The 12949-nt window shown below is 43.9% G+C and overlaps 1 protein-coding gene across 1 annotated transcript in view; it reads left to right on the forward strand.

Annotated features, from left to right (window-relative positions):
- Window positions 1-20: 20 nt before the first annotated feature.
- The window catches only part of LOC311528239 (aldehyde oxidase 2-like), a 102992-nt gene continuing 90063 nt past the window's right edge, over window positions 21-12949 (forward strand). Inside the window, exons 1-7 of the mRNA XM_084643016.1 lie at window positions 21-93; window positions 2384-2457; window positions 4893-4950; window positions 8941-9037; window positions 10036-10144; window positions 11397-11523; window positions 12867-12928. Coding sequence (XP_084499142.1) covers window positions 2404-2457; window positions 4893-4950; window positions 8941-9037; window positions 10036-10144; window positions 11397-11523; window positions 12867-12928 — 507 coding nt within the window. The 5' untranslated portion in view covers window positions 21-93; window positions 2384-2403. The remainder of the gene's footprint in view (window positions 94-2383; window positions 2458-4892; window positions 4951-8940; window positions 9038-10035; window positions 10145-11396; window positions 11524-12866; window positions 12929-12949) is intronic.

Below are 12949 nucleotides of genomic sequence, written 5' to 3' on the forward strand. Positions count from 1 at the left end.
CTCTCTGGCCCCTCCCATATTGTCAACAGGCCAGGCTGTAATTGAGAAGAACTACTGGAAGCCAGAACAAGTGGAGATTAATCACACTGACAGGTGATACATTGGTAATATAGGATGTCATGAAACATACTATCTGCAGAACTAGTATGGGGAAGAAAACTCAACTTGTTGGGGTTTTTCTTGCTTTGTTTATTTTTTAATACTGCTGAAAGGTAAATAGACTTCAGGCCAATTGCAGTAACTCTTTTCGTGCCTTGGCCCAGAGTAACCTGGCAGGTGTGAGGCCTGTGCAGATAGGTGTCCCCATCGCAAAAAACAATTGTCATTAATGACCCATTGTAGATCCCACTGAAGGGAGAGACTCCTGGTGGGAGCTAGGTTGGGCCCTAAGTGATGCCCTTGTTAGTAGTCTCAGTGTGCATTCCCCTGTGCAGGCTCTAGGCTTCAGATTCCAGGGCTGTCAACTAGCAGATTTTGTATAGCTTCTGTAGCCATAGGAGCTAGGTGCTTATTTTTCACAGTTAAATAGCTGTGCATCACACATCACCGTCCCACAGTGGGCATTGTTACCGCTGTGACCCACCATCTTGTGTCATGAAATAACAGTAATCAATATCAGATCAAAAGTAAGCACTGTGCAGCATGCACTGAAGTTTGTTAGACTTGGGATCAGCAGATCATCAAGAGGAGTGATTTCCAGAGGTGGGAACCTTCAAGGGGGGCAGCCCTAGTGACCCTCTGAGGTACTTATCCCCAGGAACAAACAGCAATCATCAGCTATCTAATTTTACCTGCCATGAGAGGGAAATCTCTCAACCAGAGATTGCCCAGAATTTTAAGGACTGTGACCAACGCTAAACAAACCAATAGCCATTAACTCCAGACAGCAAAGCAGCCTGGTAAAAAATGACCCACTGAAGAAGTTGCTATTTGGCACTTTCTCTTGTACACCCCCATTCCCCACATACATACTGTCACAGATACCACAGCTGTGCCCAGATGCTAACATTGATATTTATTTGGGGATCTGGGAGCTAAAATGTGAATATGAAGAGTGGCTGCCTAGAAGCATTTTCCTTCCCAAATATGGGGAAAGTGATGAGAGATTTGAGCATGCTTAGCACCTTGCAAGCCTGGGCTGGTACATTTAAAAGGTAAATAAATTAAGATGGACACATCTATGTTGCATTTTAATCAATGTGACATACAAAAATGGATCATTCACTGCTTTTGAAAATCAACTGCAAATTCCCTTGGGATCACTTTTTAATAAGTAATTAACTTTGTGCATCAACTGCAGTGCAACAAGGCAGAACCCAAACATCTGCTCTGCAAACTGTGGTCTTATATCTTGGGTGGATCAAAATATGAGATGGGTTACATCAGTATATATCCAGATCAAGCCACCTGAGAGGAGTGTTTGCCCTAGTATCTCCTTCTAGACCAGCGGTTCTCCACCAGAGGTCCACAGCCCCTCAAGGGGCCACAAGCCAGTTTCAGGGAGTGGCAGGGCCCCATGGCTGAAGCCTGGCGCCCCAGTGCCCCCACAGGGCTGAAGCCTGGCACCCCAATGCTCCCCACAGGACTAAAGCCTTGAGTCTAGTGCCCCCATGGGGCTGAAACCCAGCACCCCAAGTTCAGGCACCTTCATGGGGCAGAAACCAGGAGTTGAACTGGCTGAAGCCCTCTCGCAGGGCTGAAACTAGGAGTGGAACTGCAGGGCTGAAGCCAGGCACCCTGTTGCTCCTGTGGGACTAAATCCCTGAGCCCCAGCCCTGTGGGATGGAAGCCTGAGCCCCCTTTCCTCCCCTTCTCAGAGCCTCAGCACCCTGCAGGGCAGAAGCCCCAAGTCCCCAGCCCCACAGGGCTAAAGCCCCGAGTCTTTCCCCCCACCCACAGTGGCTGAAGCCAGAAGCCCAGAGCGTGTTCCTCCTTGCCCCTGCTGGGCCCTGGAGTTTTTATAGCATATTGGGGGGCCTCAGAAAGAAAAAAGTTGAGAACCCCTGTTCTAGACCATATAGGTGCTTAGTTTAGTGCTTCCCATTTGCAAAATTCCTGGGATTGTCTAGGAAAAATAACGTATGTCTTGTGGCTCTTCATCTTACAGTATGGTTCACGCAGGGAAGACAAGTATGTGCATTGTTTCTGAAGGCACAGGTCTCCACATTCTTCCTAAATCACCTTGGTACATGACAGATAAGGCGGGGAAAAGGACCTAATTGGTTCATTTTAGCCTACACTCCACCTTGGCTCCTCCTCACCCATCCAGGTTAATGCCTTTATGTCTGTGGGGCACCGAACAAAGTTTAGTTGGGTGTTGAAATTACACTTGTGTCCATTGATTTCTTGCTGGTGTTTAACATCTTCCTCTTTAATTTTCAAGCTGCGCTTTTATGCCACATAATGGCTTGCGCCACACAGTCAGATGCACTCGTATTTTTTGTGAATGGCAGGAAGGTAAGACTTTTGGTGTTTTGTTTTTGGAGGGAGGTGCTTTAATGTTTCTGGGAGAATGATGCACTAGGGGAGCACAGCTCATTTGTGGGGCGAGCCAGAGAAAATGTATTAACTTTGAACATCCCTTGTTACCTGGGATCTTCCTATAGCATTTCAGATATTACAAACTGGGATTTATCTCTGCTGCTGTCTTTACTCTCTGATAAATGGCAGTAGCCATAAACTGGGACAGTAGACCTCTTTGTTGTTTTGTTTCTGGACTAAGAGTTTCAAAACTATCTAAGGAATTTGCATGCTCAATTTCCCCTTAAAATGAATGACTGTTGAGTTTCCAAATCTAGGTGGAGCTGCAAATCTCAATTCTACAGTAATTAGTAACACAAAGAGATTCATTTGGAGAAATATTTTCTATCTACCTAGATGTACTGAGAATATTAGGTAGCACCAGTTACCTGTTATTTCACTGAACTGTTATAATTAATGTAGCAATTAACTAAAGCTATCAAGATCAGTAACTTGCTGCATTTGGAGAAAATAAGGCAATAGCAAGAGGATCCCCTGCTATTACTGTAATTTTTTTTAAAAATGCAGTCAGAGGAAATAGACTCTTTACTCGCCTCTGTACTCAGCCGTGAGTGCCAGCGGAAACCTAATACTTCATTTTTACAGGCATTTGTTTTCTCACCTTTTCTTTTCGCCCCCGAGTTATGTCATTAAAAGTTCCTTTTTATAAATGCCTCCATCCAAAAATAGATGCTGGCCTGAACTGGAAAAACTTCATTCTTTCTTTAAAATGTTGTCTGTGTTTTCTTTGAGAACAATTTGTCCAGAGAATGCTTTTATGAAGATGTCCTTTCCTCCTCCCCCCCCCCCTCCCCCGTCCCTGTTTCAGGCCAAAAAAAGAGGAAATTTTTGCTTTTTGTTTTTATCTGCTATCTGTATACTATATGATTGTAAAAGTATACTTCAGAAAGGCTATGTGGGCCATGTTCTAGTGTCTTACCCTATAACTATCCCGATTTATGCTGGTTCAATAGCAAAATTTGCCCTTTTTGGTTTGTCTACGCTGCATTGTAAACCCAGGTTTGTGGGACCCAGGCTGGTGAACTTTGTGTTTCCAAGCCCATGCGTGAGTGTCCACACTGCATTGTAAACCTGGGCTTACAATTGCTAGAGCTGGGTGTCCATGCCAGTGTGTTCATACTGCACTGCACAGACCTTCTGACTCAGGTTTGTGGCTTGAGCTCTATTCACATTGTAAAATGTCAGGGCTTGGACCCAAGTCACAGCAGGACTCGTGCTCTGACCCACCACCCCCTCCCCCGACCCCCAGCAAGGTCCTAGTAGCCGGTTCGTGAGAGCCTGCTGATCTGAATGCTTTGTGCACAGGCAGAAATGGGTGTTGAGCCCAAACCTGAGTCAGAGCCTGGCCTTAGTGTGCAGTGTAGCTTTATCTTTTGTATCCAGTCTTATTTCCTCTTCATAAAAAGGGAAAGTATTCCACCTGTGCATGGTCATTAAAAGCTGAAAGCCCAAGAAACCCTTCCCCTCTGAAATACCAGCTGCTCCATACCACGGTAAAGTTGAGATTTTGTCGTGATGCCTTTAAATGCCCCAGGACAAGCTAGTCATTCTCCAGTGAGTCCCATGTTGCCTCCCACCCATCCATCATTCCGTACTTGGTTCTCATTAGTACTAGGTTTCCAGCATGATGGGGCATGTCATTGCAGTGGCCACATCCTTCAGACAGACCTGTTGCTCAGCTAATGGAGCCCCTGAAAATCAAAAATGAAATTTATTAAACTTAAAACAGGTTGGTTTAACAGGTCCCCTTCCTGCTCTCCATGTATTGAGAATTTCCTCCATCTTCCTGCTGCAGCGTCTCTGAGGAGGAATGGAAGGAGGAGGAAGCTTGGCCTCGTTACAGTACCTCTATGGAGTGAGGAGAGCAAAAGAGCCCCAAACTGTGTCCTTTACCTGCACAACTCTATGGCTTTGAAAATATGGGCCCTGATTCTGTTCTCACCCCCATTTTCTTTACACAATTGTACCTCTTTTGACTGAAGTGGAGCTACTCCTGATTTACACTGGTATAATCAATTGCAGGATCAGGCTCAAGGGTTCTTGTCTTCATGTGCCCTTTCACAAGCCTCTGTTACTGCTCACCTTCACCTCACTGTGAACCTTCTAGTGCTCCTGGAACATAGTTATTTTTATTACTTCTTTAGCTGTCAATACAAGACTGAGTTTGCTGTTGTCAAATACATTCACATGTCTACAGATTATGATCAAATGAAAGGAACATGCCATAACACAAACATTAATATTAATATTAATACCCAGTCAAAGCATTTCAGAAAGGCCAGGTAATCCCAATGGGAAAATTGCAATACATCTCAATAATGTATAATCTCTTATTTCACTTCCTACTGCAGATAATAGAGCAAAATGCAGACCCTGAAAAATTGCTGCTGTTTTACCTGAGAAAGGGACGTATCCTTTTGGGGTGGGGGTTGCCTTTGAATGGTATAATCCTACAATAGACTAACATTCCCTTTCTTCCCCATCCCCTCCCAAGTTAAAGGGGGTGTTTTGGAGCTCAAGGCAGCCAGAAAGCAATGTGGAAAACAGCCAACTGATCTTGCATTTATTTCTGGCAAGGCAATGGGCTACATGTGCAATATTTGAGCTAATTATATGCAGAGAAGGTTTCTTCTTAGTACATACAAGCATTTCTATAGAACTTAATGTATTCATTAGCAAAAACAATCAAAATTCTTCATTACAGCTCCAAAAACCTGTAAAAAAAAATCCTTTCAAAATGTCATTAATTAATAACAATATAATAGTTAAGGAAAGTAACAAGGAGCTACTACAATGTCAAGCAATTCAGTTAGGCCCTGATCCACCAAGACTTTCACATGTGCTTATTTTTATGTCAATGGGACTACTCATAGAGCCAGATCCTCCACTGAAGTCAGTGGAGTTCTGGCAATTTATGCCAGCTGTTTATTGGCCCCAGGGTGCGTAAAATGAATCAGATGCCTTTGTAGATCAGAGCCTTAAACTGTAGATGGTAGAAAGAGAGTGAAATGACACTAAAGGCTTCTGAGAAATAGCTCATTAGCCTGCAGTTGTGGGAGCAAATGACAGCAGACGAAGGGCATGAGGTAATCATTTTTTATCTTTTCACTGGCATGTTCCCAATCATTTACAATTTCAATATTAATATATTTCATATACTTCTTGTTCAGCCAATCGGTAAGACAAACAAGTTTGTTTACATTTATGGGAGATAATGCTGCCTGCTTCTTATTTACAGTGTCACCTGAAAGTGAGAACAGGCATTCGCATAGCGCTGTTGCAAGGTATTTATGTGCCAGATATGCTAAACATTCATATGCCCCTTCATACTTTGACCACCATTCCAGAGGACATGCTTCCATGCTGAATGTAAATGGGTATTCTGTTAGTGTTTAACAGTGTGATTAAAACTGCAATTAATCATGACTATATTTTTTAATTTTGCGGTTATTGTTTTGTGATCTGGTGATTATTATTTTTAATTGATAGCCCTAGTGTTTTCCCTTTGTAAGAACTTATGTCTATCGTTATAAGGCAAGTTTTCTAATCCTTTATCATTCTTGTGGCTCTTCTCAACCCTCTCCAAGTTATCAACATCATCCTTGAATTGTGAGAACCATAACTGGACACAGTATTCCAGCAACGGTTGCACCGTGCCAAATACAGAGGTGAAATAACCTCTCTACTCCTACTCAAGATTCACCTGTTCATTCATAACAGGATCAGATTAGCCCTTTTGGCCACTGTATTGCACTAGGAGCTCATGTTCAGCTGATTATCCATCACCACCACCAAATCTTTTTCAGTGCTTCCCAGAATAGTTCCCCATCCTGCAAGTATGGTCTGCATTCTTCGATTATAGGTCACGTGCTAGTTACAAGTGGGAATATGAAAGTGGATGAGAATTAACCTGAGCCTAGAGGGATCTAAAAAGTTGACAAATGCAGATGGAAGATGCAGTCTAACACATCTGAGCCAAGTGAGTCCAACACACACACACAGACTGGAAGACAAAGTTGGTAATCAGTAACTCTGAAAGAGCTAGGAATGAGAGGAGACTAGCCAATTATATAAAATTTTGCGGAGTGGTGTGGCACCAAAAGAAAGTGATCAGTGCAATTTGAGGCTGCAGATATGGAGGCCTTGTATCAAGGAACAAAGTGGTGAGGGGCCTTGTGTACAGAGCTCTGGTGACTACTCCTGGAATATTGGGTTCAGTGCTGGGTACCATATTGACAGAAAGATACTGACAATTTACAAACAAAAACAAAAAAAGGCAACAAAAACACATAGAGGTCTGGTGGGATTGATTTAAGAGATGTTAAAGAGGGAAAATACATATCATTTTTCCAAGCAATAACAGGATTACCATGTGCAAGAATCTGAAGGATATTATAGACAGGACTGGTAGTGCCACTTATTATTATTAAGGTTGCCCAATACTTCCCGTTATTAGACCCAGTTTTTAGTTGCTTATAACTTAGCCAAATTTTAACCATTTGGGCTGAAATTTTCCCTATCAGAAGTCTGCCTCAGGCAGAACTTTATGTAAAATTTCAGCCAAAATGGGCCTGCCATTTCTGAGAATGAGTCTAGAGAAGAATACATTGGTTTGCCCATGTTAAAAAATTCTTGCAGCCGTTTCTTTGAGAAGTTCTAGTGCCCCCATGCTTTGGAGCCAGAACTTGAAATTTGATCAGAGGATGGCCTTTGCATCAGAGATGTGTCTTTTGCCATTCTTGCAAAATTCCACCCAAATTTGGCTAATACATAAGCATTTGAAAATTTGCAGTTTGCATTTGCTCTGTAGAGACTTCTTAGATTTTAGCATTTAAATTTCCCAAACGTTGCATCCACGCTGAGCATGTTCCAGTCGGGACCTCAGAAGGACTTTCCCTACAACTCAACTCTGGGCTGCTGTAGGCTGCGCCGGGTCTGCATCTGGGCACTTGGATGAGAGCAGGGAACCCATCTCTCCTGTTCTTTAAATGGCTGCCCTCCTTCCCTTGGCATGGAGGAAGAAACTGCTCAGTTTGAATGCTGAAGGGTCAGGTGTCAGCACTGTACAGGGAGTAGACTGGGACAAGAAACCTGAGGGGAGGGGACAGATGTAAACTGGGACTGGAGAGTGGAAGAGGGGAGAGGGAAACTGGGAGTTAGGATGACAGGGAGACTGGCAATGACTAGAAAAGGACACTGAGACTGGGATGAGGAGCAGTGGGGGGAGACTGCAACTGGCTGAGCAAAGAGACTGGGTGTGGGAGCCAGTGAGGGAAAGAGCTGCAGGAGTCTGGGAGCCAGTTGGCTGGACAGGGAACACTGAGATCAAATGGGAATCAGGGTGCAAGGAAAGATGTGGGACTGGCTGGGCAAAGAGACTGGGATAAGGAGCCAGTGACAAGGGAGACTGAGATTGGACATGGAGCCCAGGGAGGGAGATTAGGACTGGGAGCCACTGGGGACAAGGATCACGGTTGGGGTCAGGGAGAGACTGGAGGCCAGGATTGGGGAGAGAGAGGGACTGGATGAGGAGCCTGGAGTGGGAAGCCTGGGACTAGCTGGGCAAAGAGACTGGGATGGGAAGCCTGAGGAGTGAAGACTGGGACTGGCTAAGTGAGGAAAACAGGCCTGGGACAGGGAGCCAAGGGCTGAAAGAGGGACGGGTCAGAGGGGATGTGGTGGACAATGCTGTAACTGAAGGCAACTTTAATTCTGGAATTTCCTAACTTCTGAGCGCTTGTCTTTGTAATCCTAACATCGTTCTTTTATAACAGGTGTGTGTGTGTGTGTAACAATTACCAAAGGTGCTCAGGGAGGTGGTAGAAACACCACTTGGGGGAGAGTAATCTAAACTAAACTGAATGCAGCCATAGACAATATGCCCTAGAGAACAGCTTTATACTGGGTGAGTGAACAAGTTTCCCATTTCTACATTCTCTTCTAACGTTCAGCCATCTCTTGAATCCAAACCATGAAGTTTTGGCTAACTTTAACATTCTTCTGGCGCCCTTTTGCCCATCATAGCAACAGCAAAGCCAACACAGTAAAAGCTATTGTGTGTTGTGGCATTGCTTTCAGGCAGTGGAGAATCCAGGGTGTTACAAGGGAATTATGGACTGGTAATTCAGATGTGATAAACTGTAGGTGGCTGTGACCAGCCTGGTTGCTGCGATATTCTGCTTGTTGGAATTTACAGGTCGAGTTCCAGCTGCCATTCACCTAATATCTAATCTCTGGAGCTGGCTGGTCACTGAATGAAACAGATGGAATTTTCCTCCACCTTTGCATGCTCCAGTAAAATGAGGGGAACTTTGCGGGGCTGGCCGGGGGGGAGAGAAAAACACCACAGCAACAACATTGAGAACCAGCAACTTTCTTCCTTAACTGCTGCATTTGCAGTTCGTCTCTCAGGAACGAAATATGGCTGTGGAATAGGTGGCTGTGGAGCCTGCACCCTGATGATCTCTACATATGAACCAACTTCCAAGAAGATAATGTATCCTTAAGATAAGATTTGGGGTGGAATTTTCTCAAATGCCTCAGTGAGTGAATTTCTGTATGTTTTGCACCCACTGAGGCACTTTTGAAATCACACCCTTGGAAGCTATAACTTACTGTTCATAGAAAACCATTGTTAATTGGGAAGACAGTTGTTTGAGTGTTTTGTTTTTTCTTTTAATTTAGGTTTATATTCTTGGGTCCTGGCAGATACTTGAAATCTTTTTACTTTACCTTTTAACATGTTTTATGTGCATGGAAAACTGAGTCACACAAAACGGACGATTACAAGTGTGACTTTAAATGTGACTTTAAATCCCACTCAAGAAACTTGAAATCTTCCTGCTCAAGAAACATTTATTTATTCGGAGACTGGAAACCAAATATTTCCTTGACTGGGGGATCTTTATTTTATGCAATTACAGCAGCCCTTGTAGCAGCTTCTGGAAAGTTGGGACTCTTGCTTGGATTGGACTAGGATTTGTTTCCCTAGAGAAATCCTTAGTCAATTTTCACATAGTTCTTATTCAACACTCACTGATTTCAGTGATGTACAAAGTAACTAACACAATAAGTTAGCCCTGGATGGTGTAGGCCATAGCAGGCTTCATAGTGGGTTGTGCTTTTTGCCTCTCCCCGTCTTTGGGAGCTCTGCTCCTTTAGTAAAGTTGCACCCCCCAGTATCAGGTCTGAGTCTGGCCCTTGGGTTTTTGTACTATATGTTGTATTACAAGTTAATTAATAAAAACTCCTTAAAAGTGAGACTTCTGTTTCCTGTGTGTGTTCAGAATACACACAATATTGAGGCGAGAGTGCTGAGTTATGTACAACTGCTTCTCAGAAACATAACTTTCCCCAGCCATCACCATGCTGTTTAACTCCCGCCGTTCTCCACTAGACTGAGTGTAATCTCCACCTGTGCTTCCTTCCTCATGGCCCTGCACCACAGAGTACTATGCTATTTCAAATGCCACAATTCTCCTTTACGTTCCCAAGGCATTATCCTGCCAACTCCTGTCTCTTACCCATATGCTCGCTGCACGGCTCTGCTGTCACCACTGTGGAAGGTGTTGGAAGCAAAAAAACGAGGGTTCATCCAATTCAGGTGAGAACCTGCTGTAATTGGTAGGGCAAGATTTGGGGATCTTTCCTTTCCTATACTCTGGCCATATCTGCCATGAGGTTTTGGCCTTGTGATCAAGTTTGGTGGTTCTTTGCACTAGACAATCGCTCTAAGGAAACAGGCTCCGTATCCCGGCTCTTCCTAATCACAGCTTGGAGATGAACTCCCAGCTGAATCGCCAAACCAAACTCTGACCTGGGGGAGGTTTTCCCACCCCTAGTTTCTTCTCTAGCACTAAAGATACCCCAAAAGATGAGAATCAGTTCTGAAAAGGCCCCCTCAGGAGAAAGGATAAACCTGGAACTGTAAAATGATACACCAAAGCGAGTAAGGGATGTCCACCGTGAGCAGGTCCTGCTGATTATTATAACAAAAACAGCACTATGTAAAGAGCCAGATTGTCACTGGCCCTTGTGTGGGCATACAGGAGAGAGCATTGGGTAAATAAGGAGCTCCCGCTATTTGCAGGGCTCAGGTACAATTGCAGTCTCCAAAGCACACGGACTGCTCCCAGCTAGTGCCATGTGGAAAACTAACCCACCAGAAGGGGCTCAGGAAAGGCAGAGAGCATCACCCTGCTCCTTTCTGTGCACCAGGTGGCACACTGGGCCAGCTGCATGCTCCTAAGGGATGGATCCCTATAAGACCTAGGAAGATAAGGATTAGATTAGACAGTGGATCATACATACTCTCTGTATTTTGGGGCGCTCTCTTGGATTAGTGCAGCTCCCCCTCCCCTAACTCAGGCCTCTACTTTAAAGGCACAATCTGACCCTAGTAAGTTTTAAAACCTTTTTAAAATGATTTTTCTCTTTCACGCGTAATCTTGTTTCCTTAGTGCCTAAATTATGGGAATGTTCCCTAGGTGCTCCTCTCTCCTCCCAAAGCCCTAATTTGTTAGCTATTCTGTGCTCTGTCCTTCATGCCTGTAGAAATTTACAGAAGGCTGATCACTGTGCTGACAGGTCTTGTCCCCATTCTGCTCCCACTTACACCTGGGAACCCCATTGATATTGCTGGGGTTGCCCATGGGTAACGGAGAGTCTATAGTGATCCTTTTTTTTTCAATCAGATAACTGCACTCAGTCTCTTACATTTTAGTGATAATGCTGTAACATTCCAAATGCTGCAGCTCCTAACTTTAACACTGTAAGCAAGATGCATCTGTAGATAGCTGTAAGGCAAATCAGTGAAGCTATATTTTGAAAGCCGGGCCTGTTCTGTTCTGTTCCAGGAAAGGCTGGCCAAGTGCCATGGCTCTCAGTGTGGCTTCTGCACCCCTGGAATGGTGATGTCCATGTATGCTTTGCTGAGAAACCACCCTGACCCCTCAATGGAGCAGATAACTGCAGCTCTGGATGGTAGGTTTACTTTTACAAGTAGTAAACTTTAGGAGGTAAAATAAGAAGCCAAGTATGGGTGTTTTTTACATGCCACATAAGATGCAAGATGTGATTTGACTGAAAGACCAGAGGAAAATATTTCAGAATCACATAAAGTCTGTGGGATTCCTAAATACTATATTTGATTATATCTCACTAAATCAATTCCCTGTCATGGCAGGGGGCTCAGGCATGGTGCACCTTGCTCCCTCCTGTTCTCTGCCTGTGGGACACAACGTTTAGTCACCTGAGAGCTGTAATACTTTTCTAATCCAGTTTAATGGGCTCCGCACAGAGATAACAGGGTAGGGGTGGTGGCCTGTGATATGCAGGAAATCAGACTAGATGATCAGGTTATCCCTTCTGGCCTTAAACTCAATGACTCTAGGTGGGATTTTCAAAAGCACTTATTGATTTCATTGGGAGCAGAGTTAGGTCAATGCTGAGCACTTTGGAAAACCCCACCCATTGGACCAATTTTGCTCTTGCACCAGTTCTACACCAGTATAACAGCGCTGAGTGACTCCTGAACAACTTGGGTGGCATGGAGAATCAGGTCCTTCGCTTGGGCTGCCTGCCAGCAAAATGAAATCCTGAGTTCTCCCGGGTACAGATTTCTATAGGCACTTCTCACTCAGGAAAACAGCTCACACTGACATGGCTGGGTTTAGCCTATTAAAATACTGAGTTTATTTCCTCATTGAGAAAACCTTTGCACCATATGTTACACTCATAATTCAAACACCCTTTTTAGTCCCAAACCTCTACCAACTTCCCACTCCCCAGAAACATATACCCAAGCCGAGTTGTGACCCTGTAAAGAAAGAAGAGTCCAGAGGCTTCATGAAGTGCCCATGCAACTTCTCTATTGCTATTGATTTCACATAGAGGGTGCTCGGATAGTACAGTGATGGATGTCAGGATAAAACCCTGAGATAGAGAGTTTGTTTGGATTTCATTGAAGGAAATCCAGATCCATTAATAATAGCATAGTATATCTTCTTGGATGATTTACATAATTTCTATAGTGATATAAATTACATTAATTAAATCATTATTATTAGAGATGGGCCTGATCTGCAATTCTTGGATTTGGCTCCCAATCAGAGCATTTCCCCTGTTCAAGAGGCTTTGACTCTTCTGTGGTTCTGGTTCAGCCCATTGGAGAACCAAGAGCCAAGTCTGGTTTTGGATCCAAATTTCCCCAAGTGTAGGTGTGTTCAGATGTGAGGGTTTGCTTCAGGACCATTTCTAATTGTACTGATATTAATAATTATTCTTCCATTGTTCCTTATGATTAATGATATTATTGTTTATTTCAGGTAATTTGTGCCGTTGCACTGGATACAGACCAATAATAGACACCTACAAGTCTTTTGCAGGGGTAGGTAGAAAGACAAACAGA

This window comes from Lepidochelys olivacea (genome assembly GCF_965140295.1).
Source record: "Lepidochelys olivacea isolate rLepOli2 genome assembly, chromosome: 11".
NCBI lineage: Eukaryota > Metazoa > Chordata > Testudines > Cheloniidae > Lepidochelys > Lepidochelys olivacea.